Consider the following 20200-nt stretch of genomic DNA (forward strand, 5'->3'; position numbering starts at 1 on the left):
CGAAAGCCGAGTTGTGTGGAGTGAACGAACTGTGGTTCCTATTGACCACGGCCACTTCCAAATAGCGTGGACTGCTTTGTCTGAAACATGCTGGGACAAGTTGTTCACTCCACCAAAATTCTATCAGGTGGAGATTGTCAGAGAGTTCTATGCAAATGCCTTGCCTCCGAGCAGTTGGGTAGGTACTGAAGCTTACCCGTTTAGAACGTGGGTGAGAGGTAAGACCATTGACTTTAGCAAAGAAGCAATTTTTTATTTTCTGGATAACCCTCTTGCTTTGGTTGAAGAGTGTGAGTACCATCCCAGGTTGAATAGAGGAAACTGGGACGTGGAGAGTATTAGGGAGAAGATTTGCAGGGCTGGTTTCACCTATACTCTGACTAAAGCTGGGCTGCCAAAGACTTTTACTCGTAGTCAGTTAACGGAGGAGGCTCAGTTGGTGACTTCGGTGGTCCTTTACAACATTAGGCCACGGAGTCACACTTCCTCCCTCACCATTGATACGGCAGGTCTGGTTCAGGGTATCTTGAATGGTGATAACATTGATGTGTCTCGGATCGTGGCAAATGAGCTGAAAAGAGTCGCCCTGAATGGGACTCTTCATGGTGATGGGGTCAAATGTAGGTTGATTTTTCCTGGATTAATTATGGGTTTATGCAGGAAGGCTGGTGTCCGGTTTCCAACTGGGGGTATGATTCCCATGGATGGTGTTATCGATGATGTGTTTGCTAACAGGTACTGTTTGCCTGGAGGTCGTCCTTTTGGTGCTGCTGCTAATGCACCTGACCTTCCCGATGCTGCTCAAGCTGTTCTGGTTGCTGCTGCACCGCCTGCTGGTCCTCAGTATGGTGATGCAAGTGATTGGAACTATCAGATGCATATGGCGCATCAGAGAGCGTTTATGTTTTTGCAGGATTCTATCCGGCAGCTTTCTCTGCAGCAGCCTGTTGGTTCTAGGGATGATTTATCTGCTTATGCTTCATGGCCTGAGGGCAGGCCAGATCCTGAGGAGGGGATGGATGATGATGAGGAGACTTCTGATGAGGAGTAGATTTTTTTTTCTCGTTTTCTTGTTTTTATGTTTTATTGTTTTTAGTTTTATGTTAGAACTTGTTAGTTATTTGTTTTTTTTATTTTGTTCCATCCTTTGGATGAGGTACTTTGAAAGGCTAAGTTTAAGCCTTTGGATAGTTAACACCGGTTTGGTGTGGTTTCTTTTTATATATATAAGTTCAGTTTACTTTATTTATCGCATTTATTTTTTTTTTAGTATTTATATTTAAGATATAATTAATTTTGATAAGTTGTCTTGATGATTAATTAGTTGGAACATGAATTTTTGTGTCACGATGAATTTGGGTGATGCAACGCAATTTGAGCGGTGATGATATAAGTTGAAAACTGTACATGTAAGGTACATCCTTTATCATTTTGTTTATCAAGTACCGTTGATTCTGATGCTTTTAATTGTACAAATTAGTTGTCATTAATTTCTGTTGATAAAATTAGTTCAATTGTGAATCATTTTAGCCTAGCTGTAGTTGTGAGGAGACTTTCCACTGTGTAGATATATAATAATTGTGCTTAATACCAGCAATGTACGTTTTAACTCGTTTTTATTATGATTAATCTTGCATTTACTATTAAATTGTGTTAAGCATGAAAGTGATCAATGCGTTTTGTTCTGCACTATGAGAAAAACTTCCAATCCAAATGTAACCTACCCGGTGAGTGTGTGAGTATTTGATAACCACTTTGAGCCGTTTTAGCCAAGATTCAATCGGTATCAATTCCTTGTCTATATTTGCCGATTTTTGATCTGAATCTTGATGATTTTCTTTCAACCTTGAAGAGTACCATTAAATGTGGTTAGGAATGATTCCTTTTCGCCTTAGAATAGAGAGCATTCGTGATTATGCGGTGGTAATATTCAAGTTGGGGAGAATAAAAAAATTTGGTTGTATTGGTGATGTGAAGAAAATAAGTGATTGCTCAAGAGAAAAAGAGAAAGAAAAAGAAATAGAAAAAAAAGATTTGTATATAGCTAGTTTCCTTAGAATTACAAAGGTGAACTCTTGAGCAATAAAGTTGTGTGATCTGTTGATAAGGAGGTGTGGATGTAAGTGTATTTGAATGCTCTCTTAGGTATTGACCCTTTCGATTCAATGGCCGTGAGATATGACACTTCGTTGTTAACCAAGCCAAGCTACAACCCGAAAGTCCTTAGTGATTCATGCTTATATACTTTTTATTTATTCTGTGCTTAGATGAGTTCATAATTAATTCGGTATGTTTGCGTCATTGTCTGTTGAGTGTTAGGATCCTCCATTTTTGTTCTCTCAAGAGGAAAGTGCGTAGGTGTGATTCATTTTTGAACTTCTTTTGCTTGTGGAATTTTTGACATAAAATTTGTATATAGGATTAGCATTGTTATCATGGTACTTCGATGGAAACTGGTAAGGATTGATCTTTCTGTACTGTTGGAATTTGAACCACTCAATTGTTCTTGTTTCTGCCTGGTTGTTTCATTTGTGAAATTTTGTGTTCTTGGTAATTTATCATTGTTTTGTTTGAGGACAAACAAGAGTTTAAGTTGGGGAGAGTTGTTAGGTGCCAAAAAGTGTTCATATTTAGTTTAATTAATGGCACCTTTCGACCGTTTTTTATCGAATATTCGTACAATTCCCTAAAGTTTTAGATAATTATTTATAGTTTATAATTTTAAGCTTTCTTTTAATGATAATTTGTGTTTTAGTTGTGATCTTGTAGGTTTTAGCCATTTCTGGGAAGCTTGGAGCTTGTTTTGGCCTTAATTGGAGAATGCTGGGCAGAAGTGTGCGCGCGTCGCGCGGAGATATGGGCGCGTCGCGCCCTGGGCAAGATATTTTGGAGCTTCAAGCCAGAGAGTTACACGCGTCGCGCGCATGGGCGGTTTATATTTCTTAAGTGTAATGGCGCGAAGCGCGCTGGAGGGCGCGACGCGCCCTGGACAGAAAACAGTTTTTGTATTTAAGGAGTAGTTGTTTCATTTGAGCTTCTTCTTGATTTTTTAGAGAGCTCATAAACCCTAAACACTGTAGCAAACTAAGAGTTGAAGATTAGAAGCCTTGATCGTCGATTAATCGCCTTTGATGCTTGTTGATCTTCATCCTTTACTTCTTGAGCAAGCTACCATTCTCATGGATAGCTAAATCTCTTTTGTATCAAGATAAGATGTAATCTTCCTAGCTTTTTGTATGTTTTCTTGTGAATATATTATGTATGAACATGTGATGATCAATATAGATGGTTTAGTTTGTTAAGTAAAGATTTTCTTTGGTATAAGTGTTTGAGACATCAATATTTGTATCTAGATCTAACTTTATCATCTATCAAACTATAAATTGCAGACATGGATTTAGCGTTTGATGTTTACTTAGTATCGGTTTTAAAACGTTATTTGTATTGTTTAAAGGATGGAGAAATCGTCGGTTAAACAATACGGTAAATCTAACTATATCATTGCGGACACGGATGATATAGGCGTCGATATGTAATTATGTTGATCGTTACCAAGTTCATATACGTATATTTATAAGGAGACATACAAATTTAGGTCGATGAAATCGAATCTTGATACATTTTCTTTAACTTAGAACTTTCATTACTTTACTCTTTGCTACTAAAAGTGTTGAATGATCTTTTGCAAACCCAAACTTAAAGTAACATTAACTCACGACAAAATAGGCTATAGAACGGCGGTGATATCGCAATAGTCCCTGTGGATACGATATAAACGAAAAGTACACCACAATACTCTTTCAACATAAGCCAAATGCATCAATGGCTTACCAAAAATAACCTTCCTTTTCTCCTTTGTAAGAGCCTCTCCATCAACAGGAGGGTGTTGATGAGTTGTTTCAATCACTTCTATGAAGCTTCATCCCAAGGAATAATACTTTTGGGATAACCCAAATCCTTGACAAAGCTCATTAGTCGCCTATTCAGATACAAATCCTTCTGAGATAGGTTCTCTCCTTTGTAGACATACAATTCATTCGTCATTAGGAAATTACCCTCGCTCCAATACTTGGGAAATAACTCAATGCATCCAGTTACCACTCCGTCCTCGACGATGCATGACAGTTTCATGAGCCTGCAAGCGGAGTGGGGTAACAAAGAAGAATTGATTTTTGAAATTATTCAAGCCCTCTAAAAAGGCCCTGAAATCACGAACAATTAACACCTAGTGAATCAAACCATGACCTAGTGCTTTAGTCGCATAACCACATTAAACTTTGAAGATTTGGATAAGAAGGGTTAAAAAGGGTTTCGTATTTAACTATTCACACCAATATTGAAAGACTTTTACATATGCCCAACTCGAAGGATGCAGTTGCGACAGAGAAACCATCAAAATATTTAGAACTTATATTTCGAAGCCATTGAGGGGCAGTCAAAAACCAAGGATCGAGAAAAAACACTCAACATCCATAAAAGTTCCGTCAAGACTATCCTCTCAAGCAAAAACAAAAATAGTTAAAGAAGAAACAAGGTCCAGTAGAAGAAGAAAGGCAAAGGCTTCGTCAATAAGCCTACATATTTTCTTTTGATTTTTGACTTATGATAAACACTACTTTCTATAAGTACATAAATCATGTAGACGCTTTAGATCACCTCTACTAAACACTCAAGTGCTTCAGTTTCTGAAGGTCATTATGAGAGTACCTCTGAAAAGACATTTGAAGCATGTGGCTCATTAAAAGCGTGATTCCCTAAGAAGTAGTAACACCTTCTCTTGGATTTTAGGAAAACTAAAAAAGATAAACAACTATCATACAAGGACAAGAGCTTGGGGGAACTACTCCACGTCGATCGGATTAACCATCGACCAACCACTCTGAAGAAGTTACCTTTCGTCTGGATTGCTCTTAATGTATGGAAACTACCTTGAGGATGAGTACATGTGATACAGATCCAAGATACATCCAATGGCTCTCGCATCACACGTTTAGCAAATAACGGCTTCTTATAATCGCTCCAATATATATAGATACATGTGAAGAATTCAAGTACACAGTTTCATTCACTCTTCTTCACTTATATTAACTTGAGCATTGGAGTGTTAATCTTGTTGGTCAAATCCTCCTCTTCCGTCCGAAATTCAAATCCATCATTGTTCATTGTAATTCTCCAACCAATTAGTTCTATAACGAAACACTTACTCTACACAATATTTTAGTTTTATTTTAATTCTTCATTAAGATAATTTTTCGTCCATACAATTACTAATTTAGTTGAATATATACATCGTTCCATCAAATTTTGCATGTGTCATTTTAGAATTCGAATTCAAATTCTCATGGCTTTATCATATTTAAAATTAATATGATTTTTCATTTCAGATGCTATTGTGGGCTGTTGATTTTACCATATCAAAATCTTCTTTTAGTACATCTTTGTGTGTTACCGATAAATTTATACAAAAAAAAAAAACTTCAATATGATTAAAACAATTTATGATACAAACAAAATTTCCAATATAACAATCAGTATGAAAATCGTGAGTGAACTTAATTTCTATGATATATCAAAAATTTAGTGATGTTAACTAATTCAGAAACCATTACTATTTTATATTATGACATTTCCAAGTTTCAACAAAATTTCCAAAAAAAAGTCGGTGCTACAATTTTCAGTATCAAATCGATACGATATATAGACGTTAGGTCAACCTTATTTGGAAGTGATTAATTATTTTTACTTGAGTCAGAAAACTATTCTTTTTCTTACATTTGCAAGTTGCATCTAAGGTTTCAAGGGTTTATACTTTATATACTACTGAAAGCTTTTTCTAGGGTTTTTATACTACTGAAAGATTTTGATGCATTAATTTGAGAAGAAATAAACAACCAAATATATTTCAAAGAGTTAGCAACAACTTTTACTCATACAATAATAATCATCATATTATTAAAACTTCTCAAGATTCCTTTTGATTTCCTTCTAAACTTCATAAAAAATTATATGACTTGCATTGCATCCCTCATTGCTTAGCTTTTCACTTTGATTTCTGGTCTGCTGAAGTTTAATAGTCTTTCTTTTGTTTGGACAACTTCCATTGTTTTTCATCATTTTCATCTAATGTCTCCTGCATGTATCATATATCAAACATATATTAGAATCATGGTTTTCTATTATGCAGTTGGCATCATGAAAAGAAACTACCATATAATTCTTCAAGTCATACCTTGGAATTCCCTTGATAATCATTCCACTGAGTTGTTTTCATTTTCCTTTCATCATCACGTTCAATCTTAGATGCTTTCCAATTATCTTCACCAGAAAACTTTCTCTTGGATGCCTCCGCAACCGGCTTAATATCAACCTTCTCGTCATACTTTCTTGTTATTTCTTCCAATTCCTTCTTCCTTTGCTTTAAAGTGTTTTCCAAACTAGATTGAAGCCTCAAGGCTTTCCTATTATCCTCAGCTTCTTTTCCGGAAATAGTTTTCAAATCTCCTTTTTCGCTAAGGTGTTTGCCAACAACATCATTGGAGTTATAGTCATCGCTACGTGCCATCCACCCAAAGAGTTTATCTCCTCGTTCCCTTGAACCCAAGTAATCTCTCTTGCCACAATGTTGTGCTTCAAAGCTTCTCTCTAGCGACATAGCATTGGCGAAAGCATCCCATTCATTTCCAAATTCAACTATGGCAAACTTTGTTTGCCCTCTAATATTCCACGGTGTTGTAACTTTCAGCGGCTTAAACCCTTGAGCAATAAGTTCATCCTTAATTTTCTTACTACTCTTTCCTACATACTTACGAGAGTTCGGGTCAAATTTTGTAACATTGTTTGCCATAACTACCATCCAAGGCCAGACAAACAACTCGTCTTCAGCAGCATTCTCATTAAGTGACTTAAGAGTATCATCAACATTTGACTTATTTTCAGAAATTTTAGAGTCAAGATGCCTTACAAGGGCAGAATGTTTACCAATTTCTTTCACGGTCTCTCCATGCACGTCAGCAACAATTCTTGAAGCATGTCTCAAAAGGTCGGTCAAAGAATAATAATCCTTGTTGAAACAGAACGGACACCGAAATGTTGAGTCAGAGATTTCGAGTTTATAGAAACCATCTTTCAACTTATTGAAATATGTATGCTGGTAGTATTCCAAATCATATTCACTAGTATGTTCTACTTTTCGGTTCATCATGTTGGAAATTTGTGGTTGTTTGAAAAAGATATAAATATTGCACTAGTAGAAAGAAAGAAAAATTTGAAAGTGTTGATGAAGAAAGTGTTGTTGATTAAGTTTAAATAAAGTTGCAAACAGTGTGTGGTAGAGGCGTGTCCGAGTTGAAGCTTTACGTTTGTTCATTCAGATTTTCATTACACCTTTTCGTAAAACAATCTTTGCAGTTAATACGTTCCCTCGGAAGCCAATTAATGGGCAGCAATATTTGCAACAATTTAATGGGCTTTGGATAAGATCAATTAATTCGAATCTTATAAATATAATATATCTTTTAGTAATTGATAAAAAGATTTGATTTAAACTCTTTAGTTATTTTGAAATTAAATATTCTATTCAGCAATAATTGATAATTTAATTTTATATTTTAGATTAAATATGATTTTTTTTTTTTTAAATACAACAACTTCAATTTTTAGTTCATTTAAAATTTATTTTAAATTTCAGCCCATAAAATTTTCTTTTAAATTTTAGTCCGTATAAATAATTTTAGTTTCAATTTAATAATTTAACTATTTAGTTTTTGTTAAATTATTCCTAATTTTACATTTAAATTTAAATTGTTAAATTAAAGATTAAAGAGGTATGTTAGTGACATCATTTTCAATCCATGTATACAATATTTAATATTAATTGTTAAAGTTTTAAATAATTTAGATGAAGATCAAATCACATTAAAGATTTAAATTTAAATTCGAAATATAACAAATCTTTTTTTTTAAAGATTTTTATAGAGAAAAGCCCATAATGCTTTACTATTTAACGAGACTCATTTCTCATGTTTGACAACAAGTTTTGTGCGCTAGGATTTAGTTCTTTATGCTAGGGTTTTGAGTCTTTTGTTACTTGTATTCCACGCTTATGTTATCACTCATATCATAAGGATTGGTGTTGGATATTGTTTGTTGTACACCACACTATTGCTTCAGTAACTTGGCATTTTTATTGGTTTGTCTTAGTTGAGTTGTAAATTCAACAAACATTGTGTTAATGATTAAGTTAATCACTTGGTATTAGTGATTGAGAGAAAGTGAGAGGGGTGCTTATATTTAGAGGGAGTCTTAAATAGAAAGTCACTAGTATTAGGAAGAGGCATTGAACATCATGGGATTGGTGTTCCTAAAAGACTAATTGTACTAATTCAAAGTAGTGAATATTCTTTTTTGGATAAAGTTCCCTCCAGACGTTGGTGTTATTTTATTGCATTCTGCCTTATGTTATTGTTGTTATTAATTTGTTGTCATATTGGTTTAACTAGTTGGACCAGTTGTCCTAACATTGTGTCCAACATTTCTTCTCTCATGAACAAATTGCAACTTTGAGGTCGCGAGAGGATGTTGGTTCGGTCAAAATAATGTGATCAACAATTTGATGAACATGAGCATGAATTTCGAAGAGTTTGTACCATGTGTTTTACTGGCCTTTTTCGATGCTCAAGATAATTTTGATGAAATTTGTGATGTTTAAGATGGTGAAAGTTGGCTGGATAGGTGGCGGTGTTGTTGACGTGGTGACATACTTGAGAGGAGAAATTGGGGATTTGATGAGGAGGAGTGGTTGTCGCCAAAGATGTTGGGAAGAAAAAAGTTGGGGCGACGGGGTTAGAGTTAGGAATGTGAAGGAAGCGAGTTAGAGTTTAGGGTTTGATATTTGGATCAATACCTACTGCTTATTGATACCATATAAGAATAATAAGTTGTGTCTTTCTATTGATTCCCAATGATATATACATATCTGTTAATTTCCATATTTGTTTGTTATACAGTCATGACTATTCTATAAATAGAGATATCAACAATAATATTTTAGTAAGAATAATAATATTCTAGTAATAACTATAATATATTATAATACCACTATAATAAATAATATATTTTATGACAAAGGTTTCACCTCAACAAAAAAAATTGAAGTATTATGCTAAGGCGCGTCAGGGAAACATAAATTAGGACACACTTTGAATCTTAGCTATTACAGTTTATATTTTTATTTGTTCATAAGTGTAAACTAAATGAACTAACCCTTCGGTTTTCGATATAACCTTAGGAGAAAATCTTCAGATTTTACCATAAAAATATTCGTTAAACATATTTTACCCTAATCCTTACTTATAATGGTGTCGATATTGTTATTGTTGTATTTTTCTCATTTGATAGATTGCAACAAGGGAAGAAAATCATTGATGCTTCAATTTACACAAAGAAGTGAGCTCAACCTTTAAAAAGTTAAACAAAGAAGTGAGCTTAACTTATTAGAAGATGGATCTCAGTGAAGATATTCAGTAATAAGAGCACAAATTTATTGTAATCAATTTATTTAATATTATGTGTAAACAGTGTAATTTCAATATAAAAAAAGAATTAGCCACCTCAATTTTCTTATAAAACCGATGTCATAAGTAGATATTTTAACTCAATTTTTTTATAAAATCGAGGGGTGTAATAATTAGATTTTACTATAAATATTCTCATCAAACATATTTTACCCCAATACTAACTTATTTGTAGTCTCCCGAGATAGAGGAAATATGTAACCGTTCATTTCAGGAGTTGCTACTGCAAAAAATCTCTTTGGGTGGATTCACCGTGAATTTTTTTTATCTATAAAAGCTCAAGAACTTGAGAAATAGATCTCTGGGATGGATTGCAAGTGTAGAAAATAAAAATTCTTATGGTTGGAACAGATAACTTATCAGAAGTCATATAAGTTATGAAGTGTTTTTTGGATATGCAACATGAGGGTATACAACAAAATTTGGATTACACTAAAGATTTATTGTAAACAATATACTTTAATACTCTATGTAAACAATGTAAATAAAAAAAAGCTTATTCACAAAGGTGTTTGATTTGAACCGAGGGATATGTTAAGCGTTTTTATAGGATTTTATTGCCTGTGAAAATCCAAATTATTGCCTTTGAACTGAGGCATTTTATTGCCTTTGAACCGAGGTATTTGTTAATCCAAATGGACGACGATAAAAGCATGCTTAATATATCCTATTTGTCATCCATTTTAAGATTATCAATACTCAAGACTCTGCCATTAGTGATCCACGTGAAATCTCAGAGACATCCATTAAAAAAACATGATGAATATTAACATTTCTAACCTAAATGAAACATGAAGTGCTTGAAACCTAAAGATGATTGAGAAAGTTCTCTATAATGGATTGCAAGAGCAGAAAATTATCTGGGTTCAAGGATTGTTATCTTAAATATTCATTTGAACCGAAAATCATATATTTGAATATTGATTTTAATTATCTTACTCTCTTTTTCATCAGAAACAAACACGTGATAAAGTTTCTTAGAGAATAATCTTGAACCCAACATTTGATTTTCCCCCAAGATTCAATAGGCGTGTTTTGCACCCTCAAATTTGACCTCACATACTCAAGACAATTTGTCTCAAGATGATATCTTCATCTCATAGGGCTCTCAACTGTTCAAGAATACTCAAGGTTTCATTAGGCAAAGCCTCTCTTAAGCAATAGGACTCAAACTAGGGTTTTGGTTTAGTCAAAGGAAATTGAACTTCTAAGGCCTCAAGTGGACTTAATGGTATCTAATATGACTCAAAGTATCCTCACACCAAGTTTCAAGCCTTGAATCACAAGATTGCCTAGTCAAGTGCTCAAATGATCAACAGTCGACTATGTTGACCTAAAAGTCAATTATGGTCAAAATACAGTCAAACTTCAAGGTTTTTTGGTCAACATCAAGGATTTAAGGTTACATTCATCATTTGATCAAGGGTAGATCATGATTCATCAAAAAAATGTTCAAGATCATCAAAAGTCAAAGTTACTAAATTAGGGTTTTTGAAACAAAAGTCAACTGAACTTTGACCAGCCATAAATTTCACATGGTTAATCATAAATTGTCCAACCATTTTGAAGTAAATTCCATTTTCTACAATTTTTTCTCTCTAAGGACTTGGCTAAAAATGCTTCATTTGAAAGATATGGGCCAAAACATTACAAGTCCTTTTGAAAGTCAACAAAAAGGTCTTTCCTATCTTTTTGCCTTTCCTAATTGGATAAAATAAAAGTCGGTGGCGACTCTTGCTAAGTGCAACATGTTTTGCAAAATAACAAAACAAAAAGTCTGTTCTCCCACCTATTACAGAACTGGCGACTCTGTTGGGGAATTTTTTAAAAGAGGGGTTACCTTAGAGTTTAAATCATTTTTATTTGCGTATTTGATTGATTTGTCTGATTTATTTTAAAGGGTTGTTGCTTGGGAGTTACTTGTGTGAAAGATCCTATACACGGATCTAGTGATACCTTAGTAAAGTGGCAATAGACCAAGGAGATTGTACAGCGTACACCGCTATGGTTGATATGGTGGCCACCGTTAGTGTGACACTTTGGTTTGTATTAATGTTCCTTGTGGCTTGTATCAAGGATAACATTAGACTGCCATGTAGTGTCATTAAGCACTAATTTTCCCTTAGAACCCTAGTTGACTCATCCTTGTCCATTAGAAAGTAGTGAGATAGCTGGCTTTGGTTTATACCGAAGTTGGTTGATACTCGATGCTACACTCATTAAGATTAGACTTTCAGGATGTTTTGGTTGACGATGCAATTGTCGAACTAAAATAAAGCCTGCGAGGAAGATCCGTGATATTGAGATTCCTAGAACCCGATCACTATTTTAGGACAGGTTAAACCAACTAAACTTCAGTGGGAATGGTATTTACCTATGGACCCCATGCAAGCTTTAAACCTAAGACTCTTGTGACTTGTTTGTATTCATTGTCTAGCAACTTATTTTCCTTGCAAGATTTGTTTGTTGGACTTACTGTTACGACCGGCTTTTAAATTTTAAGTTAAATAACCTAAATTACAGAGTCGCCACCTATATTTATTCTATCCTAAGGATAAGGCTAAATACGGGAAAAAACCTAATTAGAGAGATTCTAAATAAGTCGAGAAATTAGAGTCAAGAGAAAGTGTTAGGCACCCTTAACCCTTCCTTAAGATTTACAGTGTCTCTAGGGTAAGGTACAGTTTTTAAAAACCAGAAAGCATAACAGTTTTAACTCTATGCCGAGGGGCGCAGAGCGTGTGACGGGCGGCACAGTACTATGTGCCGAGCGGGGTGATACTGTGTGTCAAGCACCACAGTACTATCATGTTAATTTTCTAGAGACTTGTTTTTTAGTTTTTTTTAACAGCAGAATTCAAGATTTTCATACAGATAGCATTAGTTGATTTAGTAAAATATTAGGCACAGACATATTCATATAATTAAGCATAACATTTGATTTAATTTAAGATTAAATATGTTTTTGTCCCTATTAAATTATTAAATTTTAATTTTTATCCCTATAATGCACATAGTTTTAGCCCCTATTATTAAATTAATGTGTATTTTTGAATATATTTTGTAGACATGTTTAGAACGTTATAAAAAAAAATTTTGAAAAAAAACTTAAAATTTTATTTCTAAGTCAAAATTTTCGTTACTTCTATTAATATTTGTTGAAATTTAATAAATTCATATTTAATTCTTCTCATTTTAAAAATTCTAAAATTTAAATAAACTTTTTATAATATTTTAAATATGTATAAAAAATTATTCAAAAATATAAAAAATAATTAAATAATTTTCAAAGTTTTAAAAAATATGAGAGAATAAAACTGCATACATACAAATTTAAAATTTGAGATATTTATAGGAAAAGAACATATTTAATCTTTTAATATAAAATAAAATGGCTCAAGTCTACTTCGTTTAGTATACTATTGGATGTTACCTGCACTTGCTAAAAGTACCATAGGTAAAAAGTGGATTTGTAACTTAATGAAGGGAAAGTTGAAAATGTAAAATCATCGGGAAAATAAGTAATACCTAGCATGTTGTGATTGATTTTGTTCCACGGAATGTGTAAAACAATTGATCAGAATAGTTAGATTTACAGTTTCTATGATCTATACTCTATACTGCTGAAGGATTTTGATGAGTTAATTTGAGAAGAAATAAACAACCATATGCTCCCAATTAAATATTAAGATTATAAATATTTCAAAGAGTCATCAACAACTTTTCTTCATACAATAATCATAATACTAATCCTTATCAATATTCCTTTTGATTTTCTCCTAAACTTCATAACAAAATTATCTGACTTGCATTAGACTAATCAGCTTCCATCCCTCATTGCACAGGTTTTCACTTTAATTCCTGGTATGTTGAAGTTTAATATCTATTCATTCCTTGAGTCTCAAGCTTTCTTTTGTTTTGACAACTTCCATTGCCTCATTAAATGGGCAACACCCTCTTTCAACGAAGCCCTCCTTCCTTCCCTATAATTCCAGAGTTCCTTTACTGGATATCGCCCACTAGGATTGAATTCATTTAATTCCTTCAGAGCTGTAGCTACTGCATCATGCGCCCCATCTCCAAGTTCATCCCTCAAACTTTTCAGCTTTTCATCATTTTCATTTAAATATTCCTGCAGAATATATCAAACATATATTAGATCATGGTCTCAGCAATTTGCATCATGAAACGAAACGTGCCAAATAAGTGCCAACATCTATGTGACCAGTAATTTTCTTTAAATAGATATATCTCTAAACAATACCGCACAATCGTGGATAACAGATAATAAAGCTATTTAGCTTAACATTTTGTACTAAATTAGAGATCCTGGAACAGTGTCAGTCTGTCCAAATTCTGCTACATTATAGCAGAGTATAGCGCCGCTATGGCTGCAATTTCACAACATTGACTAACAGCATGCATATCACGCTTCTTACTGATCCATCAGTGTAATCTTGTAGAATGAAATGAATCAGTTTTGAGTAGCAACTAACTCACAAGGTTTTGGAATTTCAACACTTTGTAATCATTAAGAAATTAAGAAACGGTGCACTGTATTTTAAGGGAATAAACATGTCCAAAGGAATGTCTTTAATACAAGGGTTGAAGTCACACGTTTGAGTTGTAGAATCATGCTAAAAATTGAAAGAGAGAAATGATTAACTTTTAACTTGAACAAACATAATTCTAGAAGACATTATACCTTGGAATTCCCTTCTTTATCAGTTACAATTTTGAACGGATGCCAGCTTGGATCTCTAACATCCCACTTTTTGCACCACTCATTTGCTTTCTTTTTCCTTTCTTCGACAAGTTTTCTCTGAGCTGCTCTCCCATTCCCTTCAGCAGGAAACTTTCTCTTGGATGCCTCCACAAACGGCTTAATATCAAGTTCCCCCATCATTTTCACAGCAATTATGACTCGAGAAGTGTTCTTTGGGCAGCCAATACACTTTGAACAAGGAAATCAGATTACATGAATAAAACAAACAACGAAATTGTGGTATTAAAGCAACAGCATTAAATAGTATGAAACAATATGACAAATTAGCTAAAAGAGTAAAATGAAACTCGGTTCTTTCATACACCTGATCTGATTCTACTAATTTTTACCTAAAATGTGAAACAGTATGAATTTAAAACCATCATCTTTGGACACAAACAACTAGATAGCAAAAAGACAGTTGAAACAAGGAACCACTTGATTCACAAAATAAGACAAAATGATGAAAACACCAAACATTTTGCATTGGCCATTGTTAGTTCATGTGAACAAGACATTGGCTTCCAAGCAACCTAAGTAAGACTTCAAGTACATGATTTGAATGTTTACAAAACAGGGCACTCTTCTACAAGTATTATATAACCAGCTATATCTCAATTAAAAAATATATAATTGACCCAACATTTCTTCTTAGGTTTTACAAGGTCATTCATACAAATAAAACAATCTATCGTGATTGTGTAAATTGTATGAGATCAGTTACAAAAGACATTGTTTATAGAGTTGATTTTCAGACCATTAGTTAGGTTGTTGCCCAAAAGACACTAAAATCATAATATTAACATTTATATTCTAAGAAACATACATTTATTAATTTTTTGCGGGCATCTTGCAACTCATCATTAGCTTTGAACTCCTTAACAACCAATGCTTGTTGAAGATCTTCCTCCGCTTCCAATTCCTCTTCCTTTTCTTGCAGTTCAATTTTGATCGCCTCCAGTTTTTTCTTCTCTTCGAGATCAGTCTCTCCAATGCGGTTCATTACAAGGAAAGCTCCTCTCAGTCGTTCAACTTCCAATTCCAATGCCTGCTTTGCATCAAGTCCTCTCTCTAGATCATGAATTTTCTTGTGAAGTTTCTCTTTCTCTTTCTGCAACATCCAAACAAAAGAATCCTCAAAACGACAGTGGATACATGTAACTTAATTTAATAATACAGATAAAAGGAAAATGAAATTTGTGCCTGATGTTCTTCAGCTAAACACATCATTTTCTTATCAGCCTTTTGTTGCTCTGCTATGGCCATCTCATTCTGTAAACAACAAGATGAAGAACAGATGCAATTAGTCTAAAATTGTTAAAATAAGAAGGATTGGTGTACGTGAATTGACTAAATGATCCATATAATAAGGAAGTTAGCCGCACTTTTTGTTCTTTTTTTAAAGAGGTCAATTTAGTTCTCTTGTAAATTGATCATTTTAAAAGAAATATGTTAAAATATTAAGTAATAGACCCATCAGAAAATGTGCTACAGAGTGCTTAAAAGAGAGAATTGTCAGCATAATTTAAAGAACCAAAAAAAATTACATTTTTCTTCTCAAGATATAGCTTATGTCTCTCACTATGATTATCTTCTTGACGCTTCTGCAGATTCTTTTCACGGGACACGAGTTCGTTCCTCCGTGCCTCCAATTCTAGCATGGCTTTTTCATGATCATTGGAGACATTTTCCAGATAACTGCGTTCGGCATTCCGAATATTGCTTATTTCTAATGAAACAGAGTGAAACAAACTCAGCTACCATGAAATATTGAAAAATCATGTTAATATCCAAAATACATTAGACAGTAAGCAATACTGAAAGGATAAATATAAGAACAGAAATCAGAATGCTTCACCTCTAAACATAGTGAAATAGAATAATGATATTAATTCTAACAATCCACTTTAAGTATCAACATACCATTGTTAAAGAGTTCAAGCATCTCCTCTTTTTCATTCATCACTCTTTCTAGGAACTCATTAGCCTCGACACACTTGCTATACGTTATTTCCACTTCCTTATTCTTCTGCTTTAATGTGTTAGTCAAATCAGATACAAGCTTCAAGGCTTTCCTATTATCCTCAGCTTCTTTTCCAGAAACAGTTTTCAAATCCCCATTTCCCCGGAGGTGTTTGCCAACAATATCCTTGGAATTAAAGTCATCACGACGTGCCATCCACCCAAAGAGTTTATCTCCTCGCTCCCTTAAACCCACGTAATCTCTCTTGCCACAATGATCTGCTTCAAATTTTCTTTCTAGCTTCATAGCATTGTGGAAACCATCCCATTCTTTTCCAAAATCAACGATCACAAACTGTGTCTGCCCTTTAACATTCCACAGTGCAATACCTTTCAGCGGCTTAAACCCTTTCTCTAACAGTTCATCCTTAATTTTCCTATAACTCTTTCCTAGATACTTACCACTCTTCGGGTCAAATTCTGTTACATTGTTAGCCAGAACTACCATCCAAGGCCAGACAAACTCGTCTTCACCAGTATTCACAACGGGTGACTTACCCTTAGCAATACCCACATCAAGTGACCTATCCTTAACAGCATTCCCATTCAGAGACTTACCATCACTAACATTCACTCTAGATGCCTTATCTTTAGCAACATTCACACTCCGCGACCTATCGGTATCAACATCCATCATATCATCCGACTTATCTTCAGAAATTTTAAAGTCCAGATACCTTTCAAGAGCAGAGTGTCTACCGATTTCTTTCACAGTCTCGCCATGCACGTCATCTGCAATCCTCGAAGCATGCCTCAAAAGATCAGTCAAAGAATAATAATCCTTGTTGAAACAGAACGGACACCTGAATGTCGAGTCGGAGACTTCGAGCTTGTAGTGATCATCTTTCAAGTTGTTGTAATATCTCCGCTCGTAGTATTCCAAATCCAAATCATTAAACTCAGTACGTTCTGATTTCCGGTACATCTGAAAACACAATCGAAGTTATGATAAAAAGGAAAATGCAATGTAATAATAATGACGAAGATTTAAGTATAAACAAATAAAACTGAGTGTTACCTTGTGGTGGAAGAATGCGTTTCAGAGTTTCGATCAAATGCGAAAACCAGAGAAGATTAGAAAATGTGAATAAGGATGAATGACGAAGAAAGTAGAAGAAGAGGAAGAGAGAAACCCTAAGAAAATTTTCCTGAAATGAAAATGAGTGTAAATGTGAAGGTTTTCTGTTCTGGGTAATAAGGAATAAAACTCTCTCACTCACATTATAAAAGATGAAACGGTGTCGGATTGCTTGATCCAAAATGAATTAAAATGAGAGAGTGTTTTTGTAATTGTTTGTTGTGAGAGAAATCCTCACTCTCATATTCCAGCGCAAAAAACGCGAGCTTCTGTTTTTGTTTGAAACGTTCATTAACATTTTGTCCTTTATTGTATTATTTTATTATTTTATTTTTTTTGCCAGAAACATTTCATCCTTTATTCTTCCGCGCTAATATTGTACAAATAATTACGGTGTTGCTATTTGCTAATTAAAATAACGCACGTGGCGATAATAAATGCCAAAACTCTTTTATGTCTCTTCATTCTGAATTCTGATTGGAGAACACAATAATTTTGACCGTATTAAATTTATAGAATACTAGTAATGTGTATATTTATTATGACACCAATTTTTAAATATTTTTCCGTCAAATGACATTTTCAACGTAATTCTTTATTCTTGTTTTTTCTTTTAACATTTAATATGATTTTTATTTTTATTTTCAAAACGAGTCAACTAAGTACACCCCACCCCCTAATTGTTTTTTGATAGAAGATCTATCAAGACTGCGAGAACACTAAGTTTTGGAAGGTCGGAGTCCAACATTCTTATCTTGTCTAAAAAATATCACGCACTGATAAGTCAAAGTAAAAGTAGTGTCGCTTTCATAAGAGTCACGATCATAATATTGACGATTGCATCTTGCTGAAAGATGCCATCGAATGACTGATTTAAGAAGGGTCGACTGATCGAATACATCAAGGGTGGTAAAAGAGATATGGAAGAGTCGGGTAGAGATAAATCCCCTTAAAGACTACAAATGCGGGACCAGCGATGAAAGCAAGGAAGCTAGTAAAGGATAGTGCTCGTACATCGCTGTCATTACTAGAGGAGCACCTCAGGAAAATCTCCCTTCCAAAGGAACAATAAAGAGGAAGATCGTTGAGATGATGGCTATCTAAATAAAGTATGCAAGCACATCAGCAAAGGTTCGTGATCAACTCACGTTGGGGTTCCGGGACTTGGAGAAGGTTGGAGGCATCCCCGATGAAAATTCTCCTCTCGTTATCACCGCCAAGGTACGACAGTTTAATGTCTCTCAGATCCTCATAGATGGTGGCATCTTCTGCGACATAATATACTCATAATTAGTCGAGAAGATAGGTCTCGACAGGGAATTCAATGGAACAGTTATTCATCCTTGGGGTATATGGAGTTGATGGTCTCTATAGGCGATGGGAAGGACATGTGAATGATAAATTCACAATTCTTTGTTGTCCCTTACAAGAGCGTCTACATCTACATCTTGGGAATACCTTTTGCAACTATGCTAGACGTCATAGCCTCGTTGTTGCCCCTAAAGCTGAAGTATCACAATCTCTAAGGAGAATCTGCTACCATCAATTCTGACCTCGATGGGGCAAAAAGAATATATTAAGCCCTCCAAAAGGATTAAGTAATAGGTGTGGTCATAGAGATCGATGTAGCTTCCCTTGTCGGGCAAATCAGTAGGATGGGCATCTGTCCCTCGAGAAGTGGTTAGACCAACCATGGAAAACGAGGATAATAAGTGGCAATTGGCCCGCCTGGTGATGTTTTCCTTTTTCCCATTCATGACTAAGTGTTATGATTGTTTCATCATCTTCAATATACACAGAAATATCTTGCAACAATTAATGAAGTATGGTATTTTCTAAAATCTTCGTTACTTTGTGATTGTGCGTAGTAACTACAAACCTAGGGTACGATTGATGTGATCGAGGCCTGGTATATTCAAAGTCAATGGTGTTGTCGGAGATGCTTCGTACATCCGGATACATCAATCAATTCCCCACCAAAAGCCAGGGGTGATGTCGAAGATACTTAATATGTCCGACTGCAACAATTAATTTTCCACCGAAAGTTAGGGTGCTTTCGGAGACGCTTTGTACATCCGGCTACAGCAATCGATTCCCCATCGAAAGACAGGGTGTTGTCGAAGACGCTTTTTACGTCTAGCTAGAACAATCAACTCCTCACAAGCAATCACGACGCACCCTGTCTTGTAGCTAGCCACTCCATATGTCGCAGTGGGTCGGCCACACGCCTATCTCTGACCGGGTTTTCATCTGGTGGAGGGAAGGGGATCCAACTTTCGGCTAGGAAAGAACCTAGTGACATCAAATTAACTGTGAGGGTATACTTTGTAAGTTCGCAAAGACATAGATCTATGCACTCAGCATCCAACAAACACACCATAAACATGTATAGAAGTAAAGCAAAAGCATTTCATTAAAAAAAATGATTGTATCTATATACATATGCTTCCATTATAGGGTACTCTACACACAGTACATACACACAAAAAATAGTCAACGGGGGCAACAAGGCTACTTTCGCAAAGAAACGATCTTTCCATCTTTGACTACTTGATTCGGCCGAATTTTCTCCCTAGTGATAGTCTGAGGTTGGTGGAAATTCTCTACTTGCTACAAATAATTCTCAAACGGCTCTAAAAATGCCTCAAGGATGGCATTTATACAATCGGTCAATTGCTGATGTAGGGGCACATTCTAAGGGCGCAAATACTCCAATGTTTTTTAGCAGACGATAAATTTCCTCGAATACAAGTCAGAGTCTAG

General features: G+C 34.6%; 2 protein-coding genes across 2 annotated transcripts; both read right to left on the minus strand.

The window, feature by feature from the left end:
• Positions 1-6223: 6223 nt before the first annotated feature.
• LOC131621363 (factor of DNA methylation 4-like) lies at positions 6224-7201 on the minus strand. Its single transcript, XM_058892403.1, has one exon. The coding sequence runs from the start codon at positions 7199-7201 to the stop codon at positions 6224-6226; it is 978 nt and encodes a 325-aa protein (XP_058748386.1).
• A 6028-nt stretch (positions 7202-13229) lies between these two features.
• Positions 13230-17677, minus strand: LOC131621316 (factor of DNA methylation 4-like). The gene is made up of 7 exons (XM_058892363.1): positions 17378-17677; positions 16261-17284; positions 15885-16066; positions 15541-15609; positions 15164-15448; positions 14278-14526; positions 13230-13704 (listed from the first exon to the last, which is right to left on the minus strand). The coding sequence occupies exons 2-7, from the start codon at positions 17282-17284 to the stop codon at positions 13474-13476; spliced, it is 2040 nt and encodes a 679-aa protein (XP_058748346.1). The 5' UTR covers positions 17378-17677; the 3' UTR covers positions 13230-13473.
• Positions 17678-20200: the final 2523 nt, after the last annotated feature.

Source organism: Vicia villosa, unplaced genomic scaffold, assembly GCF_029867415.1.
Source record: "Vicia villosa cultivar HV-30 ecotype Madison, WI unplaced genomic scaffold, Vvil1.0 ctg.000004F_1_1_1, whole genome shotgun sequence".
In the NCBI taxonomy this organism is placed as follows: domain Eukaryota; kingdom Viridiplantae; phylum Streptophyta; class Magnoliopsida; order Fabales; family Fabaceae; genus Vicia; species Vicia villosa.

Bases quoted from the DNA above. Each gene is read 5' to 3' on its own strand.
- LOC131621363 (XM_058892403.1), bottom strand. From the start codon at position 7,201: ATGATGAACCGAAAAGTAGAACATACTAGTGAATATGATTTGGAATAC.
- LOC131621316 (XM_058892363.1), bottom strand. From the start codon at position 17,284: ATGTACCGGAAATCAGAACGTACTGAGTTTAATGATTTGGATTTGGAA. The intron at 15,610-15,884 runs GTAATTTTTTTT...TGTTGTTTACAG, and splicing joins TATATCTTGAGAAGAAAAAT to AATGAGATGGCCATAGCAGA. The intron at 13,705-14,277 runs GTATAATGTCTT...TATATTCTGCAG, and splicing joins ATAAAGAAGGGAATTCCAAG to GAATATTTAAATGAAAATGA.